Raw genomic sequence first — 22,726 nt, forward strand, 5'->3', positions numbered from 1 at the left:
CCAAACCCAAAATATTTCCTTCTCAAGCAGCACTATGCTGTGTCTCACTGTTCTGTGTTTCAACAGACAGTCCTATCCATTTTATTATGCACATTAACCAATTGCCAAATAAAAGTATATTACTGACATCTGAAATGTGCTACTCCATTTATAAAGTGTTGATTAGAGGGAGAAAGATTAAAGGGAGAAAGGTTGCATCTTTTCCCAATGATAAATACTAACTTTAGGTACATACAGCTTCAAAACTGGCAAACTGGATAAATTTAAGGACGGTCTTATGCTTCACACACTTGTCTGACAGTTCTTTGTTTCTAATTGACTAGGAGACAACCTCACAGTGTTTTATTCACACCTGAGACTTTCTGGCTACCGGAATCAAAGTAAATGCACACTCCTGTGTTATTATCTAGCTTGAGACCTCAATATCCTCCTTGTAAGGAAGCATAAAAATTCTCATATGAAAGTTTTGACTACTCTCAGTCTTCACCTGCAATTCAGAAAAAAAAAAAGCCTTCATTTCATTTCCTTTGTTTTGCCTTACTTTGTTTGAAATACAGGGCAAATAATCTCTGCAAAATTTATAATTGAAAGTTTCTGCTATTTTTCAGTGTAAGGTTGTTCCTTAATTTAACGTAGTGGTACATCCACTTATTTAATTCTGAATCTTAGTAAGTTTTCAGCCTTCATTCAATGAGGGTAGCTTCCAGAGGCCTGCAGTTAGGAATTTCAGGGGCAGTACTCACTATTTCTCACTTCAGCACTGAATGTATTAATTCCCTCGTGCCATGGCGGTAGGAAGAAAAAAAAAGGCAAAACGTGCACATAATTTTTGAAGCAGGTCATGGGTTGCTTTCATTTAATGAAGTTCTTACTACTAAATGGATTATGGTAAAAAAGTAATCATGCTGAGCATCTGCACTGCACATAAACCAACTGACTTTGCAAATGTCCAGTATTTCTGAGAAATCCATTTGGTTTTTGTTAAAAAGGCTGTAAAAAAAAGCAAGTATTGAAAAAAGCGAGAGGTGCAGTTCAAACCACATAGCACTATCATATCTTGACAATTCTTATACCTTCTGGAAAAGCTACTTAACGAAAGCAGTGCACTTCATCCTGAAATGTCTGTCATTTAGTCAAACTTCTCTGATCTTCAGAGTACTACACAGAGCTCTCCTAGTGTTGCAGGACCAGCACTGTGAGGCAGGAGAGCTTGAAAAACCCTGCAGCACAGCATAGTGGGCTTTCTTGCATCCCACAGGCCAGAAAAACAAGGTACAGATGTTTCCATTTATTAACCTCTTACATGCTGCATGCTTGCGGTATCAAATCAATCAGCACTGATTCTTTCTAATATCCTTGTGCATGGCCTATTTACATAAGCCCACAAGTCCTACTTCCACGGTGCACTCTGCTCGGAAATTTCTGGTCACGCCTCATTTGAGAATTACAGAATGGTGTGGGTTGGAAGGGACCTTCAAAGCCCATCTAGTCCAACCCCCTGCCATGGCCAGGGACACCTTCCACTAGACCAGGTTGCTCAAAGCCCCGTCCAACCTGGCCTTGAACAATTCCGGGGATGGGGCATCCACAGCTTCTTGGGCAGCCTGTTCAGTGCCTCAGCAACCCCGTGGGGAAGAATTTCTTCTTTATATCTCATATAATCTTTTGGTTTAAAACCACTGACCCTTGTCCTATCCCTGGTAAAAAGTTTTTCTCCACCTTTCTTATAAGCCTCCTTTAAGTATAGAACGGCCGCAATAAGGTCTCCTTGGAGCCTTCTCCAGGCTGAACAACCCCAAGTCTCTCAGCTTTCCTTCATAAGAAATGGAAAACCTCACTGCTTTCTAGGAAAAAAATCACTTATTTTGAGTTCCTAGTGTGTACAGAACATCTTTTTTTCCTCAAATGAATTAAAATAACAGATTCTTATGATACACTTCAACACTATATTTCATTTACTCACCCATGCCATCATCCTCATGTGGAGCCAGACTCCACAGAGCTCTATGTACATCCTAAAATACACATTGGGTCTTGAATCACTTATATCTGTGAAACTCTGCAGGATGCCATCTCTACAAAAACTATAAACGAATTGTTAAGTACATAATAATCGCTACAGATCAATCTGTCACAATGGGTTTGCTGTCGATAACTTTGGATCACAAATTCAATATCCTTATTGTCACATATACATATATGCAAATGCAAGCAAGCGCAACTACCAGTGACATCCTTTTGTCCAGGTCATACTTTATCACAGTCATTACTGCAAATAAATACAGACTAGTTAAGCAATACACATAAATTACTGCTACCTCAGGTGTCACGTTCTCTGGAACTTTTTTATTTTCTAAGTATTCCTATTAAAAATAATGTAATAAGGGTATTCTTAAAGTCCAATTGCATGTAACAATACTTTTCTTCTAAACAACAGCATTCCATCGTTGTGTTTTTACTGCAATCAAACATATACCCATGTAAAAATATTCTGTAAAAACTGGATTTGAAAACACAGAAAAAGGATGAAGAATGCTTAAAAAAAAAGCCATTAACTGATTTGTTAAAAGTAGCGTTCACTCATATGTGGCTTAACTTGACAGCAATGAAGAATGAACTGATTTGAAAGCTCATTCTTGGAAAATTTGAGGTGCAGACAGACTTCAGCTATCAGTATTCTACCATCAGCAAACTGTATTAAAACACTACTTTGCATATGCTGTGGATGAGTTCTGAAAACTGCATTTATTTTTAAAAAAGTCAGTATTCAACTCATGGTATTGAAAAATTAGATTGCGGTTCATGCACAGGATGGGGTATCAGATGATTTAGATGCTAGTATTAGCTCTGTCTCAGAATTCCCCTATGAGATAATCACTTACAATTATATTTTCAGAGGTGGCATCTAATTGTGCATAACCCAGCTTTGCCTACCAGACTCCAATATCTGGAACACACTTTTTAGAAAATGGTTTAATTGACTTCAGCTGGTATAAAGAAAACTCAAAATCTCTGGAAATCAGATTCCTGAAACTCTTAATTTCCATTGGTCGCCGTTTATATCTCTGCAACATGTCCACAAAATGTTACCAGTGACATAAACAGAGAATTATTAATACTTTGCATCTGCTGCACATGCCTTAACAACCACAAAACATTAAGGGCAATGGAGAGCAGGGTCCAGAGCATCCAGAAGCTTGCCCTGCGTGAAGGGTCCAGTGTCCAGCACAACTCATCTGCACATTTCATTGCTTCAGCTTAGGTCATCAGAAATTAAAGTGCTTCAAAAAAGTAGCCATACCTGAAAAGGCAGATTTTCTTTAATATAAAACTATTTGCAGCCCCTAACTTTCCATCAAATCGATATAAGTATATGCCCTGCAAGGATCTGGACCTTTTTGATAGTGCATCGTCACATATACCAGAATTCATTATGATTCGCAATGTCTGAGCTCTATAAGATAACTTTGTTTCAAGTTGTGTTTTAAAAATTTTGAATGGCAGATGTGAAATGCTAGAGATGCTCCATGGAACTGAATTTGAGATGAACTTAAAAACCAAAGTGACCTTTAGGATATGTGCTTATGTTTATATGGAAATAAGTCAACAAAAATAATAGTTCATACTCTGTAACCCTGTGATGCTAAAGAGGAAAAACATTTTCTTCACCTCGTGAAGACATGTTATTGAAAAATCCTTGATAGTAAAAACCTGTTCTCAACATATTTTAATTATACAGCAAAATACCTCGCTCGAGAATCCTAGTGTAACCTACAGTGGGTCATACCATCTGTGTGGAGATGTTTTGCAATTATGCCAGTGCTTCCAGCTCGGATGACTCAGAATGGGTGGTGCATACAGGGAGGAGAATCCAGATCCTGTTGTCCTTCACAGAAATCCAGGCCTGCTGAGCACTCTAATCTGATGCAGTTTGACACCCAAGTTTTCTTTTCTTAGCAGGAAAATTATCCTGCATAGGCTGCCGTGGCCACGCTGCTTCAGGCACCTGAGAGAGGTTGGTTTTGATAACCAGGCAAGTTAGATATTCAAGATTTGGTAAAGGTCAGAGTCCCTTAATGCTAATGAGTTAGTCATATAATGTTGGAGGTGTGTCTGTTGAGGGCTTATCTGCCCTTTAAACCATGATCTATTTAGAAGTATTCAGACTTCCTGGATGTTTTTAACTGACTATATGCACTGTTTCTTAAACCTAGCAAATGATACCTAGTGTTTAGTCAATTCTAAGGGACGCTTTCAGAGAATCACAGAATCACATTCACACATTCATTCTGTAAATATTTGTGATCCTCTGGTTTTGGTAAATAATGAAATAATTCTGAGACAAAGAAAAAATGCCTCAATAAGACACAAAATAGATTAGTGAAGAAAAAAAGGTCAATACTAATACTTAGGTAGAATGTCTTTCTAATGCTCTGCCTAAAACAACGTAGGAACTGGCCTCAGATTCCCCAGCCAGCACAGAGTTGGCATGTGCATATCCCGTACACCTACACTGAGAGAGGGCTCCATAGGGAGTGAAAGCAGAACTATTTGCTGTGCTGTGTGCGGGATGTCGTCTGTTCCTCTCAGACCCTCCTTCCTCTGCCGTACTGAGCAGAGCTGTGGGACAGCTGCCCCAATAACTCATCTCCCCTTTCTCTTCTGAGTATTCCTGCCTCTGTCCAAATGGTTTCTCTATGCCCGCACATTAGGATGAGTTTGGAGCACTTAATCGGCAAGTGCATAAAAATCTATTCAACTCAGTATAAGATAGTTGTAGTTTATCTGATAAGCTTCAGCACTTTGCTTAGTCATCATACTTTTATCTTCTATCATGAAGCCTTGCTCCCTCGCAAAAGACACCACAAGTCACAATGCCTTCTACTAGGGAAGTGTGGGTAGTTCTCTCCATGGCTTTATGAGCAGCAGTAAGCAGACACCAGCTTTTTGGGCAAGAAAACTTCTATTACACAATATTATTTAAAGGTTACTTTTCACCTTACTGCAAAAAAACTAAATTATGAAGGATATATACAAACTTACTCTGAAAAAATCTGCTTCTGTTTGCTTATTTCTTTACACCCTTCTAAGCAAGTTGCACTAACTAGAAAATATACAGGATAGAATATGTGCAGTAGATACACAAATAAGGTAATTCAAATGTATAGGATATGCTATATTTTCACCCATCAATTCACTGATTTGTAAGCTTTTCCACTTCAGGATTTATTTGCAATTTATGACTGACCTACAAAAGAAACACCAGTTCCTGTGTACTTTGGTTGTAGTCAAATTAAATCTCTGCAGCTATGGTTTATTTATAAGTACACTGTACTATTAGCACAGTTCAAGTACTTCACAAATACTGACACTCCACAGGATCTCTGGAGTGTTACACTGTTCCTCAACGCTACCCCTGCGCACAACAGATCTCTTTCTCCCCTGGTGCACAGGTGAATGTACTGACACAGAGAAGATGTTCTCTGTTACCCTGCTGGCAGCAAATGACACTGAGAAGTACAGACCACAACAAAACCTCCCTCCCTGTTACTAACAAGGTTGCTGCCATGCTCTGCAACCTTCTTATTACATACGCTGCTTTTTTTATTTCCTTAGAACAAGCAGCAATATCTCAGTTCAACTAAACTGGGAAAGTAAGTTTTAAAATAGATTTCCATTCAAACCACATTATATTTAGCCTCCTGCATTGTACATGACCTTTAATAAAACACAAAAATCTTTTAAGGCTATCCAACGACTGACAGCAAGAGTTGGTAGCAAGAACAGCGATGGATTTACTGGCTCTACTGTGCAGTAATTAAGTTCCTCCTTAATAGACCTACTTCCAGTATAGAACGTGCATCCCTTTGATATGTGATCTTACATGCTATGCTAGAAGCAGAAAATCAACCATTTATTTTGCAGTGATCGGTAGACTTCAATATCGCTATTTCTTGAGTGACTTTAATGACATTGTGATTTCTGACTGTAGTTCTCAAAATAAGCCTTTGTCATAGAGAGTTTTCTTTATCTAATAGTCTAAATCCCAGGTAGGAAAAGGCCTATGTGATAAAAGTTACAGGGGATGTGTATTAATGTAATACAATTAAAATCTTCAACTTATATAAGGATCTAGTGAATATCTAATCTCAGAAAAGTTAGTGAAGGCAGTTTGCTCTTCAGTTTGCTCTTTTCTTTTCTTCAGGTCTGCCAAATTAAAACATAGTTAGTCTTAGAGTATATTTTGCCATAACTGTACACGAGGATGCATAGCTGAAGCATTCTGTCTGTCAAATCAACAGAAGATTTGAACCCAACATCAAACATTTCTCATTCAGAGATTGCAGATGCTTTAGTATGATATGGCATGGCATCACTTCCAGTTTACTGAAACTAAGACATAGGCAGGTTAAGTGATGTGTCGAGAATTAGAGCAGAACAGCAAACGGGGCATAGTTCCCCTGTCTGAGCCCTTGATGCTGTGTTCAACAAGCTGTGTGGTTTCAGATACATAGTTTAACTATTTTTTCTGGTCAAAACCCAAGCTTTTAAGGCAATTGCTTTATGCATATGGCATCAAACAGCAATGTATTTACTTGTATAAATATCAAGATGTCATGCCCTGAAAAATATATTAAAATATGAATGATAAACATGTCGGTATTAGAAAGCAATTCATACCCAGGTAAAGCTGCTACGGTTCCAGAGTGTCCTTCCATTAGAGCTGGCTGGCACTGGATTAGTCCACGTTTGTTTCCATAGCCTCTTCACCCTCCTAGGCAATACTCTGTCTTCTCCTCATTCTCAATATCTGGTTATGATTTAAGGTTTTTTTTTTTTCTTTAAAAAAAAAAAGGTCAAATATTATGGCCTATATTCTGGTTTTTAAAAATTTCTGATTCTTCCCACTAATCTGTAAAGTTCAAGTTGGAAAAAAAAAATCACAACCGCCATTATTTACATAACTCATATAACTATTAAAGCCCCCTTGCGTTTATATTGTTTCTGCTATGCCTAATTGTAACAGGCTGTTGTTCATAGCAGACTCATGATGTAGCTCGTGGCACAGGAGTAAAAGGTGGGGGTTTGTTCCTGAATTCTCAAGCTTCATGGAAGTCAGTGGAACTTTGAGGAACACGAGTCAAAAATCGTGGACCACCAGAGGCAAACCAGGAGATTGTATTTATTCTTTCCTTTATTTGGAGTCCATTGGAAAAAATGCGAACCATGTGCCGAGCAGACCTGGGCAAAACCTCTTGGGGAGTGTAAAAGCTCTTCTAGGATGACGAGCTATAAAATAACACAATATTAACAGAACCACAGAATGGTTGTGGTTGAAGGGACCTCTGGAGATGATCCAGTCCAACCCACCTGCTAAAGCAGGTTCACCAGAGCAGATCACACAGGAATGTGTCCAGCTGGGTTTGAATGTCTCCAGAGAAGGAGACTCCACAGCCTCTCCGGGCAGCCTGTTCCAGGGCTCTGGCACCTCAAAGTGAAGAAGTTTCTCCTCATGTTTAGAAGGAACCCCCTGTGCTTCAGTCCGTGCCCATTGCCCCTCATCCTGTCACTGGGCACCACTGAAAAGAGTCTGGTCCATCCTCTTGACACCCACCCTTGAGATATTTATAAACATTTATAAGATCCCCTCTCAGCGTTCTATTAATGGCAAATAGCTCCTTAAAGGGTGCCTAATTTTGCCCTGTGCCAGGAGAGCCGGCAGGTGAACCAGGTGTGCGGGGGGCGGGCGGGCAGCCCCTCACCCCGGGGCTGCGGCCTGCTGTCCTCGGGAGGCGGGGACGCCTCTCCCGCCCGGATCCGTGCCACGGCTGCCCCGGGCGCCCCGTGCACGCGCTCCTGCGCCGCTGTCTGTCCGTCCGTCGAAAGGCGAAAAGAAAGAATGAATGGTTTTCGGGCCGCTTTCCTGCCCGGGAGTGCCCCGGCCTGTGAAGCCTGCGCGGCCGCGGGGCCGCCGCCATGGCAACGGGGCGAGACCAGGCGGAGCGGGAAGGGGGGGGGTGTCGCCGCGCTGATTGGGCGGTGGCGGGCTCTGACGGCTTCCGGCGTGCGCGCGCGGCGGGCGGCAGGGCGGGCGCGCGGGCGGGGGGGCCCGGCGGAGGCTGAGGGCGGCGGGAGCGGCCGGGTCGGTGTCGGTGTCGGTGCGGGCGGCGGCGGCGCAGGGATGGACACGCTGGGCAGGAAGGTGGTGGTGTGCGACAACGGCACCGGGGTGAGTTGCTCCGGCCCCGGGACCCGCCCTGCAGCCGGGGCTGGGGAGGGGGGGGAAGGGGAAGCAGGGCGACACCCCCCCAGCCCGGCCCGGCTTCCTGCCGGCACGCCCGCGGGCCGCGCCCGGCCTGCGCCGCCGCCACCGGGCCCGGCCGCCTGCCACTCGGTGCCCAGGCGCTGCCCGGGGCCGCCGAGCACCGCGCCCGCCCTCCCGCGGCCCCGGCTGCGCGGTGCGAGGGGCCGGTGCGGGCCTGCGGAATGAATGGGCGGCAGGAGCTCGGCGCCGAGAAACGGCGATCCCGGCGCTCTGCCGGTTGTTGGGTTGTCGCTGAACCGGCTGAGCAGCGCCTGCCGTGCGGGGGTTTTGGGTGCTGTGTCTGGTGCGCAGATGATGTGCTGTGCCCCCCCGCGCGCCCCCTCCCCTGCCCCCCCCGGCATTTTGCTGTCTTACCGTGAATATCTTGTTTCTCTCCATGTCTGGAGCCAACCTCTCTGTAGCAACGGGCGCTTAACAAAAAATCCCGTTTTTAAAAAAATTCTGAATGAGCCCATTATACACTGAGCAACCAGAGATGTGTCCTATGCATTCAGGATTATTAGCTTTAGGGAAACGATGCGGCGTTTTTTGCTGGTCAAAATGGAGCAGCATCCTTTCCTCCGTACCTTCCCGATCTGCAATTTACTCAAAATTGGCATTTTTTAAATCATGGGACCCCCCCAAAGGTTTTCTCCTCGTCCTTGCACCTTTTCCGCTCTCTGTGACCGTGTCAGCACCCACTAGAAATTCATCCTTTTGTCGGTGTACGCGGGCTGTGAGGCGCCTCAACAGGAAGTGGAGAAGATACCATTTTAAAGCAAAAAGATAAGATGCTTTAGGTGGATATTTCCCCTTGGTAATTTTATTTAGCAATCCAGGGTTTCCCCCAGTAAAAAATATGCAAAGAGTTAACAAAGCTGACAGCATGTAAAGATCTCTTGAATAGCAAAAAAAATAGGGAAGTGATGTTTTTTAATATAAACACATGGAATAAAGATTTTATGGGTTTTTTTTAAAGCCCAAGAGGGAATAGTTGAAACAAAGGCCGTTTTCTTAGACATTCAGCATCCTCAGTTAGGGGGGTTTGCAATTAGCATTTGGAATGATTAGAATGGTTCAGGAAGAACGTCGCATTTGACAGTTCTGCCATTTGACAGTTGTGATGTCTTCTCATTTTTCCTCCTAAAGCAAAAATCTTTAATAGGGCTGGGGTTGGATCTGGAGCCTTTGAGTGCTTTTTACACTCATTTAGAAAAAGGAAAGGAAAAAAGAAGGCATTTACAATTTTCTTCTTACAAAGGGACATGTAAGCTTTTTTGTGTGGGTGGTGGTGTTTTGTTTGTTTAAATTATTATTTAATACTTTTACTGTCAGGCCCATATAAAAAAAACCAAACCAAACATTTAAAGCTTCATCCCTTAGCATGATCCTTTACATAGCAATACATCATTGGGTTGTAAAATGTTTAGTATACGGGTAATGTCAGCAGTGTGGGCCATGGGGTTGAAGCCATTATTTTTACCCAGTTTCCCAAGCTGGGTTTGCAACACAGATTTTGTACAGTGTAACATATCTCTTTGTGCTTTTGAATCAAGAGACATCTTGGAATTATACTTCTTTTTTTTCCCCCTCTGTGAGTTGTACCAGCATGATATAAATAACTACAACAGTGGACTTGTATCACTTCAGCAGATTTGGGTTGTGTTCAGTCTCTAAGCAGAACAACACATGTATGGAAGTACCCTGGCCGCAGAGTTCGTTATGTTGAGGGGAGTAAAGTATCAAGAAATAATCGTTAAGTCAGTAAGCTTGGAATATTTAGGTTGACTTGGGATAAATAAAGTGGAAGAAAATTCCATCCAATACATATTTCGAGCCTCAACTGTGTATTGAGATTATCAACTAGTCCTATATTGTTAAACCAGTATTTTTCAAATATTTTTTCAGTATGACGGATAAAAGATGCTTTATGTCAAAATGATTTCTGATACACTGTGATATGTCATACTTAAAACCATGATTGAAGTTAAATCTTTTGCCAGGTGCCAGAAATATTACATGAAAATGGAGAATATCTTTAGAAAGATGAGGTGCAATTTTAATTTTAGACTTGTCTTTGAAAATTACTGTTCTTATTATGCTGCAGCAGGACGTCTAATGTCTCTGGCTGCAAGCGATCTTTGAGGAAGAGGTGACGAGGAGGAAGTTCTTGCGACACGGAGTGTGGCAGAGGCAGGCGATGGCACCTCAGAGGTCTAGAGCATTAGAGGTGGATATTCTTATTGGTATAGGACGATCGTAAGTGGCTCTGTGGCCCGTCAAATTGCTCTAATTGTGTTTAGGGTGTTTGAGAGTTGCATCAACAGAAAGAATCAAGCACAGAGACCTGATAAGGATATTAGTATTCATTTTAATACTTGTCATGTGACCACTTTGTGAGCTTCCTCATTCTTTTTGTTTGAAAGAGCACTTATACATACGAGTTCTTACTGTTCGATGACTCAGTAGGAAGTGAAAGAGTCGGTATAAACCACAGTGAAATGGAGAAAAAAACTATATATGGTAAAACTTCTTACATCCGTGGCCTTGCACACAGGCAAGCTGAGTAGCTATTCTTAAAACATTCGGAATATGTATCAAATGCTTGCAAAAATGAATGATGATGATCAACTCTTGGCTTCCTTACAAAGATACGTAAATTCATTGAGCGTTGGTGTTATTGTTCGAGATATGGTGTATACTAAGCATTGTACTGAAATCATTTGGTAATTGTTCCAGGGGGTGTGCACAATGAGGGACGGAAGAAAAACAAGTGCGCTCTACTTAAATTTTATTAGAAGGCTTCAAATTGAGAGTGGAAAGAACAGTGAGTAATGTCTGGCACTGGAAAAGGGAAGCTGATTATATTGCAAACTATTGCACTTCATAACATTTAATTGAAGATTTTGGATGGTCTTCTGTGAGGAAGGGCAAAGTATCTTATCTTTCTTGTACACCTTCAAAAATATAAAGCTGTTCAAGATCTATTATATTGATATGTTTGTGTTTCTTAGGTGCATTTAGCTCTTGGTAGTTTTTCTACGTCTGGTTCATCAGCCATAATTTCTAATGTTGCATCATCATGAACCTACTGAACCAGCTGAATATTCAATGTCGTGTCAGGGAGAACACAGCAGTGAGGATGCTCTCATTGATGGGGAAACTTATGTACAAGGCTAATTTGTTATCATCTTCACCAAATTTTCATGTAGCCTGGGGGAGTAAATTTCAAGTTTGAAGAGGAAGAGACAAAGCTAAAGTTTTGCCCCTTCTGTCTACTGTTGAGTTTACCAGACTTCGTGCAAATGTCATTTTTAAGGCCCTCTGTTCTGGTCTGAAAGAAGTAGGGAAGAACTGTGAACGTCCAAGCTGAATCTTGCTAATTGAAGTTCACGTAGATTAAATCTGGTTTTGATTGTGTTTTAGGCTGGTTGGAGAAATGACAATCTGCAATTAAAATCTAAAATTTATTAATTGCCAACATAGTTAACTACCCAGGAAGGTATGTCATGGCTTTAATGTAGAGGGGGGGCTGGAAGTTACTATTATAGCTCAAATAGTGAAAACTTAGAATAGTATTTTTGTAGGTTGGTGTTTTTTAGGTCAGCACAGTTGCATGTGACTTTTAGAGGTATTTTTAAGGTTTGCCAGGAGATACTTATTGATTTTATGCAGTAATCATTTTGGTCATATATCTCAGTGATTGCTATATGTAAACCTCAGGATTTATTGTCCGTTTGGCAGAATTTAAAGCTGTGGCTAGTGGAGCTTGTTGAGGGCTGCTCCAGTAGCTTGAGTTGTAAAGATTCATTTAGGTGTTACTGGTCCTGTCACTTCTCTTGCCCAACAGTGATGACAGGTAGGGAAGTTGCTTTGTGCTGGGGGAAAGAAAAGGAGGAAAAGCTGTGAGTTAAGTATATGGGTGTAAAGGTGCATGGGCTACCTGGAGGTGCTCGTGGTTGTACTCAGAACAATTTATTTGGGAGGATTTGATTGTATGGGCTGCTTTATAGAGCTTCTTTCTTGCTTGACCAGGTCCTGTACAATTAAATTTATAATGAGTCTACCTAAATGTTGTAGTCGAAACAAAAATTGTGTGAGTGCCCTGAATGCAGTAATTTTCTAAGTCTGAAAGTGGGCTTATTTAAAAAAGAGTAAACGTGGACACCATTGGTATAAAACTGGTATAAAACTTCCGGTGAAGTCTTGTGGAGTATTTCAGGTAGTGTGATCCAAAAATGCTTGTGGCTACTTCTTGCTTTCTCATAGCAGCACTGCATTCTTGAATAATCAGATAAGATCTATGTAACTCCAAGGTTCTTCTGGCCTATAAGCGAAAGAGTTGATAAGGACTTGCCTCCTTGGAGAAAATGGATTGAAGTAGAATGAGCATGAAGAATTGTATGCATGGTGTCATTCTTTGTGTATTCCAAACAGCTCTGCCTTTGGAGACTGCAAGTACTGAATTGGTGAAAGAAATTAGGGTCACTACAAGCAAAGAAATTTCCTTCCCCCCTGTATTAGCTTAATTTTAATTAAAAAATCTCTTGGCTCTTTCTGTAACTGGCTTTACAAATTTCTTTTCAGAACAGGTGCCATTTTGACTGCAGTGAGGCGAATAATTTGAGCAACAGAAGGTGACTTCAAGTTACCGTTAGTGTAATGGCAGAATTCCTCTCAGCTGCAATTAGCTGTACGCCTTGCTGTGATAATTGTTTCAGTGGCAGTCTTCAGACCTCCAGAAAACTTAGTAATGTTTGGGAAATTATAGCAGATTTCTTTTAATACAGCCTGAAATGGATAATAAAGCTTTGGCACAGGGTTCCAGGGAGGTTGTGAACTGGAGGCTTCCAACACCCAACTGGTCAAAGCCCTGAGCAACGTGATCTGAATTCAGTGCTGACGGCTTTGAGCCTGACATTGGATGAGAGAGCTCCTGAGGTTCCCTCCAACCTGAGTGTTCCTGTGCTGCTGTACTACTGCTGTTACACCCAGATGGTTGAGTAACTTTGCAGATGAAAATGTGTAATGTTTTGTCTGGGACTGCAGGATGTTGTTCTGGCATGCTGGTGTAGCACAGTACGCTAAGTGTGCATCCAAAAAAGCGAAACCTGCTCTGTATGAACTGCAGCAGAACATCAGAGTATGGTATGTGAACATCAGGAGGGCCACCAAAATGATCAGAGAGCTGGAACACCTCTCCCGTGAGGACATGTTAGAGATTAAGGTTTGGTCAGCTTGGAGAAGGCACTATGGAGACCTTATTATTGCGGCCTTCCAGTACTTAAAAGGAGCCCGTAAGAAAGATGGGGACAGACTTTTTAGCAGAGCCTGTTACGACAGAACAAGGGGTGATGGTTTTAAGCTAGGAGATAGGAGATTCAGGTTAGACATGAGGAAGAAATCTTTTTATGCTGGGGGTGGTGAAACACTGTCCCAGGTTGCCCAGAGAGGTGGTGGATGCCCCATCCCTGGAGACATCCCAGGCCAGGCCGGATGGGGCTCTGAGCAACCTGGTCTGGTGAAGATGTCCCTGCTCATGGCAGGGGTGGCTCTGGATGAGCTTTGAAGGTCCCATCCAACCCAAACCATTCTATGATTCTATGATCAGCGTCGGATAGCCGAAGAGCACAATTTGCTGATCCTCACCAGCTAAAATTGTAACTTCTCGCTGACACATTTAAAGTTCTCGTTTTACAACTGAGCTTCCTCCAGTGACTGTATTTTTAATTTTTCTTTTAATGCTTACTTCATCTTCACTGATTTATTAGTGTATACACTATCTTGAGTTCCAATGATATAAAGCTTCCTTTCATACATATTTGGGTGACAAACATTCTTAAAGAGTGTCCTGTTTGGTGTGAACTACCATCAGCTGAGGTTTTGGTTGTGCTGTTGTTTTTAGAAGTGCTTACTGCAAACTTGAATTTTTATTCTTAAAAGAAACCTTGAAAATTATGAAACTCTGTGAAATTCATCTGAACTGCACAGACTATCTGCTAGTTCACTGTTAAACTCTGTTTATAACAGCATAACACCTGAATTCACAAGGTGTGTGGTTTTGGTGGGGATTTTTTTTTTTTAATTTGGTTTTGTTTGTTTGGTTCATTTGTTTATTTTTTTCTGTTGTATAATTCATTAGGCTACTATGTGCTCTAATTGGAAAGGCAATTTAATTTGGTCTCATTGGGTAAGCTCTATGAAGTGATCCATTACAAGATGACGTGTTTCAGCTTGCTAGAGAACTTCTTTATAGCTTGGCAGGAAATCCAGAATAGTACACTGGACTTTTTTATAGCTCTCAACGTACTTAGTTGGTTTACTACTGTTTCTCAAAAATCTGACAATCTGATTCAGAACACATTCTGGAAGATACTTTAATTCAGTGTTACAAGTCTACATATGATCTTAAACACGTACATTTGATTTGAAAGTATAAATCAAGTTGGTTTCTGATGGGGCACACGTTCTTAAATCTGGGCTTTTAATTCTTTACTCACAAACAGGTCTCTGTTAGTAAGGAAAAGTGATGCATGTTCTAATAAAAATATTTATTCTCTTTCAGTTTGTGAAATGTGGCTATGCAGGCTCAAATTTTCCGGAGCACATTTTTCCAGCTTTGGTTGGAAGACCCATTATAAGATCAACTGCCAAAGTGGGAAACATTGAAATCAAGGTAATTTTCTTTTTAAAAAATGTTTATTCCTTTCTGACGGATTAAAAGTTCAGGGCAGCCTTTGACTTTTATGTAATGTTTGGAAATGTTTTTTTTCCTTAATTCCCCTCTGCGTTTTTTTGCTATCTCTTGATTAATTGCTGTGTTGGGTTTTAGCCTGTCACATATTACAAAGTTATTAAGAGGATAATCTAAAGCACTGGAGGCCTTCAGATAGTAGGGCTGAGGAGGCAGCAGGTAGGGCTCAAGTGGTTCTGGGCAAAAAGGGGCTTCAAATGCCAATATGTAAATGATCTCAAGATTGGAAGGCAGAAATTGCATAGAAGTGGTTGATATTTGTCACCGAGCTGTGCTATGAGGTTCTGAGACAATGCTGAAGAACTGCTGGAGCTTCCAGGTCTTTCTATACTGTTTGCTTTCTGCTCACAGTTAATAATCTGTGATCTTGTATGAGATGTTTAACCTTGGTTGTGTTTGCATTTCATTGTTTCTGTTGTTTTTGTTTTCTTTTTGCTGTTGGTAGAGATAGTATACCACACCAGTTAGAGATGGAGAGGCTTTCTTCAGACTGCTTCATCTTGAGGTGTTATTCCAAGTTTGGAATGCGGGGGGGAGCCACTGAGAATATTTTTCTAAAGTCTGGGGAGCTATAATTTCTCACTTTATTTTATACTTACAGAGCAAGGCTTCAAATGTTAGAAGTCACTTCTGCAGTACAGGCTTCAGTAAATGTCATGGCCCTGCTGTGGTCACATCCTCCCTTTCTTGCTTCTAGCCACGTATTCTCACCTTGTGCTGGCCGTACTGGTTGTGTAGTCGTGTGGTGAGCGACTTCAGTGAGCTGATCCAGCTGACAAAGAGTGATTTCTTTGTCTGGCAGAGTTCTGACCACCTCACCAGACGATTGAGGAAGCTCCAGTTTGAGGGCAAGGCAGAAGCAGGAACTCGAGGGAGAAGTGGGAGGTGATGCAGAAGCCCTCACTTAGGCCACTGAAGGTCAAGTAGAACCACACATGTACAGGCTTTCAATTTTGCCTTGCCTGTTGCTTCTGAGCAGCAGCTTCTTAAAAGAAAAAATAAAATCTGGTCAGCCTTCGACATTATTTTCAGAATCTATGGGTGACAAGGAGAACTTCAGTTGTCTGATGGCTGCTGCTGCCTGTAAAAAGTATTATCAGCAGAAGACCAGAGGGTGAAAGACGTCAGACCTTTCCAACCTTTCGAAAATGTGCTCTTTTTTTTTTTAAACATCGGAATACCACTTGCCTTACATCAGCTAGGACAATTTGCTTGAAAGGATGGAGATCTTTCACAGTAGACAGGAGTTTTTTGTAAGGAGAGAGAAGAAATCTTTTGCAAGACTTAGGGAGAGATGTTTCTTCAGTTATCTACTTGAACTTTGTGTGACAGTTTCTTCAAGGAAGTCCTGGTTAAGTTTTATGGAAGTTATGTAGTGATTTACAAGTCCAAGAAAAATTCTCTTGCATGGAATCTCATTGTTAAGGTCATGTTTTCTTTACAGCTGATCTGATAGAGCTTGTCCTGCCAGTTTTGGTATCCTCTGATTATCTGATAATTTAATATAATTACAGATGACAGTGTTGAATTGGAGAGATAGGAGGTGGAAGTGGGTAGTTGCTGTGAGATTAGTGCGAAAGAACCAGTAAACTGTGATTTGGCTTGTGTTGCTGTTCTTCTGCTTCAGCATGGATCACATGGGTGTATTTTAGAGAGTATAAACTGTGTCTAGATTCTTCCTGGAAGTGTTGTAGTATCTTCTGTGTAACAGCTTGTCACTCTTTCTTAAGGAAACAATGTGTCAAGAGAAGAAATCCCTGCCACAGATACTTCAGGTATCCCAGTAGGATAATGCAATATAAAGACTTATTAAGCATGAGTGCTGGTTTTCTTTGTGAGATTCTTGCAGATTTCTTAAAAACAAAACACAACTATTTTAGCAGATTAGTTTTATTGCAAAATTTATTTCTAGCTATTCACTGCAAGTTCTTATAGGATAAGTTTAAAACTAAGTAAATGAAGCTGTCAAGAAGATTATCAGTTTAACTTTTCAAAGCTATTCAGAAAAGCTGCCCTGCCTGTGAAATTCAGCGACTATGTGAAGAGTCTGGAAGCTGAACCAAACAGTGGTTGTCATCCAGCTACTGAGTTACTGATTTCAAGTTGCTTTGTCTGTGTATTCTTTCTGAATTCTCATTTGAGCCAGCAGCAGGGCTATAGCTTACTCTCTTACAGTGTCGCCAGTTCAGGACATAAACACAAAAAATCAGTTATTACTGGGGTTATTTTGCTTAATATTGCAACATTAAAACTCTAAAACCAGAAGCATACATGCCACTCTTAGCTTTTACTGACGTATTAATCTTTGCAGCAGGTTTGGGGCTTAATAACCTTCTTAGGAAGGCAGGACTGATGAGTAGCTTTGACAAGTTAAAACAATTAGGATTTTAGGGCAGATCAGACCTGCTGAGCTGTATTCAGCGTCCTACAGTTCTGCTCCGTTTCTGCCAGCGCCTGGATAAGGTCAGTCTGTGGATTTGAAGTGAGGAAGAGGGACATGTTCCAACCAGCCCTCTTTGGTGCTGCCTGTGCAAAGGCAGCTGCCAGAAACTCTACGCACTTTTCCTCTGACACAATTAGCGGAATAAATAGATTTGTCCTAGTGGTGCTGATGGTTATCCTGTGGCTTTTGACAGTTTAGGTGACTCAAAGTAAATTTAATCAAAGGAGGAAAAATCTCAATAATTGTGAAAGTTGCTTTAGTATGATTTTGGACAATGTTCGTAGACTTACACTTCAGATTTCTCCCAGTGCTTCCCAGCTGCTTTAATTATCGTCCTACCTCTGTGGCTTGCTATAGGGAAAGAGCTTTGACACACAGCTTTTACTACTGCACTTCATGATTACTCATTTACATTCTGAGATTAGGTGCCATAACTTCAGTAAATATCTCTTCTTTGATTCTTTTGGGGTATTTGTTCCAAGATACATGAACAGATTAGCCTGCTTATAGGTGAATGCTTTTATGTTACAGTTTTCAGTTCTTGTGTATTTAAAGTAGAATATTTAAAACAAAATTTAAATTTAGTGTTTGTCAGAGCTAGTTATGGTAAAATGCCTTGTGCGGAGTCTTGTCTAGTTCATATAAACACCTTGCCTGGGGTCAGACTCCAGTGTTACAGAATATTTATGCACAGACTCTTATTTATGAGAAAGAAGCAGATACACTGATCTTGTTTGCAACGTAAGAAGTGTAAACATGAATTGCCAGTGACATGTAGCAATAGGGTCCTTTAAAACAGACAGTTCAGTCTGACGTCCTGAGAACACTAGTCTGGCCCTAACTAAACTAACTGGGACCATTTCCCGCTGTACATGCATCTCATTTCAACCTATTTCTACTGTGTACTTAAAATAATTTGAGAATTTCATTTAGGCCTTTTCTGACTTTATTGCTTCTACCTTCTTTCTTCACCTTTCTTGACCTGTTGAAGTAGAATAACAAAAAGATGGTAAGTGAGGTGCCCCCATGCTGTTTGTTTGCCATTTTTGCTTGATGGGACTTAGTAGCTGTTATGTTATTTTTTGATGCTATTCATTGTTTTGTCTTGTCCTACATTTTACATCTGAATACATACTTATTTTGGAAGTTGTTCATTGCTTTGGTTTACTAGCAACTAATTAATGAGAATATTTTATGTGTTGCTTCTAAATGCTACACAACCTGTAGTTTTGCAAGATGCAAGAATAACTCTTAAAGATCAACTTGAGCTCAGCACCTTTAACAGCAGAAGTTGCTATATTTAACATTACAAACCAAGAGCTTGAAAAACCTTTGATTTCAGTTAGACAAATATTACTGAGTACCAAAGTGGTGGCAACGTTGAATGTCATACGGGTTCCTCTCTGCAAGTGCAGTTGTGCTGTCCTCCTTCCTCCTCACCTGCCAAGTGTGCGTGTTTGTCGGAGTGCTCTTGAGAACAATTGATCTGCCCTTTAACTTTGTTTTAAAAGGATGTGAAAGTTTTGTGCAACTTTCATTGCACGTTTGAATAGCGGCTTTTCCTGGGCTGCGTCCTGTTCAGCAGCATAGAGCCTCAAAGAACAATGCACAAAAAAAAAAGACTTGGGATTTTCCTAACTGCTGGAGTTTCTGTCGTCTTAAATTCTCAGGAGTAACGTGGCTGCATGGTGTGATTTTCATAGTATGGTTTCAGTAGAGTACATTTGATTTAAAGTGTTAGAGTCTCGACTTCTGTACAGTGATCTACTGTGCAAGGGAAAACAAAATGCCTTGTCAGGGAGAGGGGTTGGAAGAGGAATGGTTTGATTGAAACTATTTTCAATTAACTTCCTTTTTATATAGCTTAGGTTACTTCTTTAAAAGGGTGTTATAAGCCGGACGCTGGATTTTTCATTGTGCATCATTTTTCCCCTAGCGTTGAATAGTAGGTTGAGTAACCCTCACTTCAGAGTTTTCTGTGCCACAGTAACTGCAAACTGCGGTGGCGTATTGTTGTATGAAGCAGCTGGGGTTTTTTTGCAATGAAAGGAATGTGATACTAGCATGGTGCTATTGGTACCTAGAAATACATTCTTATAGGCTAAATATGAGCAAGTCAGTTAAGGTTTCCTTAGAAAACATGCATACTTCCTCTGGGAAATACGTGGGAAAGGAGGAGGTACGATGCTACTAATTTGAATGTGCAATGTTTGCGTAACTAACTTTAATAAACAGATTGCTCAATCAGTGTGAAATGCCTATACATACTATGCATTAGTTGGTTGTGTTTGTGTAAAAGTGCATTACTGGGGTTTTTGGCTTGGGAGTTTTGGCATGGAACAGACAAAGGTATATTTTATGTTGAGATGTGTCTCTTCACACCCTACTGACACAGGCAATATGTAAGCCATTGTTACTTTTAATGTCTAGTGTGGAACTTCTAATCTCCTATTTGCTTTTGCTACTGTTCAGTATGCTTATTCACCACTCATTATTCCTTTTTTGGTATTGTGCACAGAAATTTGCAACATGCATGGAAAAGTATTCTGCTGATCGCACCTACTACTCTTATGTGCTATTTTGCATCTCAGCCTTTTGAAATTAGTGTTCGATAAAAGAATTTTGGAGGCGTCAGAGGAGAAACATCTTTACTTATAGAGGTCTCTGTGGTATCCAGCTGTAGCAGGGTTTATTGGTTTGCTTAAGGTTAATTGGATGATGGAATTAACAAAGTTTATTTTGGAAAAGGTTTGGCATGGGTAACAACCAAATTTAAATACTACGTGAAATGTATTCCACTTTTCTCCTAAGTGTCTGAAAATGATTCCAAAGTGTGGGTGTTGTTTAAGAAGACAGTTGGACACAGGCTGGAGGTGTTCACTGGCATTCTTGAGGATTTTCATGTTTGGAAAACTCTGCAAGCGCTGACAGCTTCTGTATTAAAACTTTGCAGGATCTCATGGTGGGTGATGAAGCAAGTGAGTTACGCTCAATGCTGGAAGTGAATTATCCGATGGAGAATGGCATCGTTCGGAACTGGGATGATATGAAGCACCTCTGGGATTACACGTTTGGACCAGAAAAGCTTAATATTGACACAAAAAATTGTAAAATATTACTCACGGAACCTCCCATGAATCCAACTAAAAATAGAGAGAAGATTGTGGAGGTATGTCTGTCTAGTAGAAACTGATAAATATATACTGATGTTGAAGCATCACTAGATTTTAACTTCTTGGTACACATAGTAACTATGTAAGGCAAAGCAGTTTGTTTTCTAACCAAACCTTGTCCTCAGCCATAGTCATGAAGGCGTTGTGGCGAAATTCAAACAAACCGATGTAATTCAAAAGCTATGAGCTGGCTTCTTGTCTCAAGCCATGTCACCAGTAAGACACAGAAACAGAAATACTTGTTTATCTTAATATATCCGAGATACATTGATTACTAGCTATTGGATTAATGGTAGTTACTGTGAATGACTTACACTTCTGTAAGCCAGTCATGTTTCAGAGGAGACTGAGGCTTGAGCAAGACGATGCTCACCAGATGGAGTAGTGTTGTTGGAGGGAGCTGAGACAAAGGTGTGATGACAACCAAGTAAGTAATCTTTGATTAATGCTAGGGATTATCAATGAAAGCCTTCTAAGAAGGATAGCCTGGCTCTTGGGTTCTCTGTCTCACAGTGCTGCCCTGGGCAACCTGAGCTCCATCTGAACCTTGCGTTAAAGCAGGTTGTCAGATGTATATTGTTTAGCTCTAGTGCTATACAACAAAAAGTCAATTTTGAAGAGCAGTAATATTTGAGGAGAACAAAAAGTTTAGTTTCCTTTTTTTTTTTTTCCCTTCCTCAAGCATTGTAGGTATTTCCAATTAATCTAAGTATTCAGTGTAACAAAAATGTAGTTAATGTGTTGTAAGAGTAGCTGATGAGGCAGGAAAAATTGATTCTATATCTGAAACCTTACCCATTTATCAGAACTTTGAATATGAAAGCTTGTGTGTGTATATATTTTTTCCCAAGTCTGTTGCTTAGTCTAACAAAAATGTACCTTTATCATTACCTGCTGACCTTTCCTTTTAAGCCCTTTTGTTGTCACAGCTACAGTAGTGCTTTCTGCAATGTGATGGTGAATATATTTGCACTAATCTTTCTTTGAGTGACTTAGGAGCAAGCAAAGTTGGAAAAACTTAGGTGAAAAAAATTGAACTGTACAATCTAAATTCAGCATTTCTTAGCAATTGTGGACATTAGAGACCTATTGCCTAAGTATTATGTAATGCAGCATTAGTAATACACTCTATTGTATATCAGTCAGCTGTGGTGTGATGGACATAGTGGATTATTCTGGGTGGCCTCCATGTAGTGGGAATGTTGAGTTTCCTGTTCAGGCTTCTTTGCTTTTCAGCTGTCTACAATAGTGTTCTTGTTTCTGTTTTCCTGCTAAACACAAAAGGCTGGGATTTAGTTATTCTGGGATCAAGTAATTATATACCATAAATTGAAAGTTCTCGTATGGCTTCTGAAGTCTGCTAAAATATTAGTATTGCTACATTTGCTTTTTTTTAAAATCACTCCAGAGATTGTAGATACTTAATCATGATCCAGAGGATTAGGGAGGCCTAAAATCCAGTTTTGTAAATTTAAAATTGAGTTCAGCAGAAGCTCATTGTTTCTATTAATATTTTGAATGGATCATGATGTTATGAAGACTAGCAATGTTTAGTTTTTAACTGCCACATATTTATACTCCTCCTGGTTTTGACATGGACTCCTCCTTTTCAGGGAAGCTATCCCAGTGCGAAGCAGAGCACTGAATTAAGATTTTTCCTAAAGCCTGCAGTAAATATAATAATGTCTCTGTGTTTTGTAATACAGTACAGTAGCATTTTAAAAGAAAAGCTCGGTCATCTGGACCATATCAAGATGATATATAATTATTTACGCTGTACTTCATTCTACTTCCAGTCATTCTCTCTCCTCACCCCATTGCGCCAGCAAACTCAGCCACTTAGTGACAGCAGCAAGTGTTCACATGACAGCTATATTGTAAAATGTATGTTTTAAAAGTGCTGTTTCTTTCATAGTGTGTACAAAACACTGGTTGCTCCTCAGCTTAACTGAGTGTTTGCTGTTTGTTTGCCTCCAGTTACCTGCTGCATTCTTGTTCTGTAGTATGGTTGGGAGCAGCCAGACTATAATTGCCTATTACGTAGCTGTAGG

At 40.6% G+C, this 22,726-nt stretch overlaps 1 protein-coding gene and 1 long non-coding RNA gene across 6 annotated transcripts in view; one reads left to right on the forward strand and one right to left on the reverse strand.

Moving 5' to 3' along the window:
* The window catches only part of LOC110360829 (uncharacterized), a 27,906-nt gene extending 18,883 nt beyond the window's left edge, over window positions 1-9,023 (reverse strand). The window contains exons 1-4 of one of the 4 annotated variants that reach the window (XR_010471902.1): window positions 8,681-9,023; window positions 6,682-6,840; window positions 3,788-4,006; window positions 1,964-2,084 (exon numbers count right to left, since the gene is read on the reverse strand). This is a non-coding gene — a long non-coding RNA (uncharacterized LOC110360829). Of the gene's footprint in view, window positions 1-1,963; window positions 2,085-3,787; window positions 4,007-6,681; window positions 8,081-8,680 lie in introns of those variants that run through there. The other 3 variants (XR_010471901.1, XR_010471899.1, XR_010471900.1) reach the window with 3 other exon arrangements.
* The window catches only part of ACTR2 (actin related protein 2), a 25,558-nt gene continuing 10,890 nt past the window's right edge, over window positions 8,059-22,726 (forward strand). The window contains exons 1-4 of one of the 2 annotated variants that reach the window (XM_065059840.1): window positions 8,059-8,230; window positions 14,871-14,981; window positions 18,497-18,511; window positions 20,456-20,671. In XM_065059840.1, the coding sequence (XP_064915912.1) occupies window positions 8,183-8,230; window positions 14,871-14,981; window positions 18,497-18,511; window positions 20,456-20,671 (390 nt within the window). In that variant the 5' untranslated portion in view covers window positions 8,059-8,182. The remainder of the gene's footprint in view (window positions 8,231-14,870; window positions 14,982-18,496; window positions 18,512-20,455; window positions 20,672-22,726) is intronic. The other variant, XM_065059841.1, reaches the window with a different exon arrangement.

The sequence above is a fragment of the Columba livia genome, chromosome 3 (genome assembly GCF_036013475.1).
Source record: "Columba livia isolate bColLiv1 breed racing homer chromosome 3, bColLiv1.pat.W.v2, whole genome shotgun sequence".
Lineage (NCBI taxonomy): Eukaryota > Metazoa > Chordata > Aves > Columbiformes > Columbidae > Columba > Columba livia.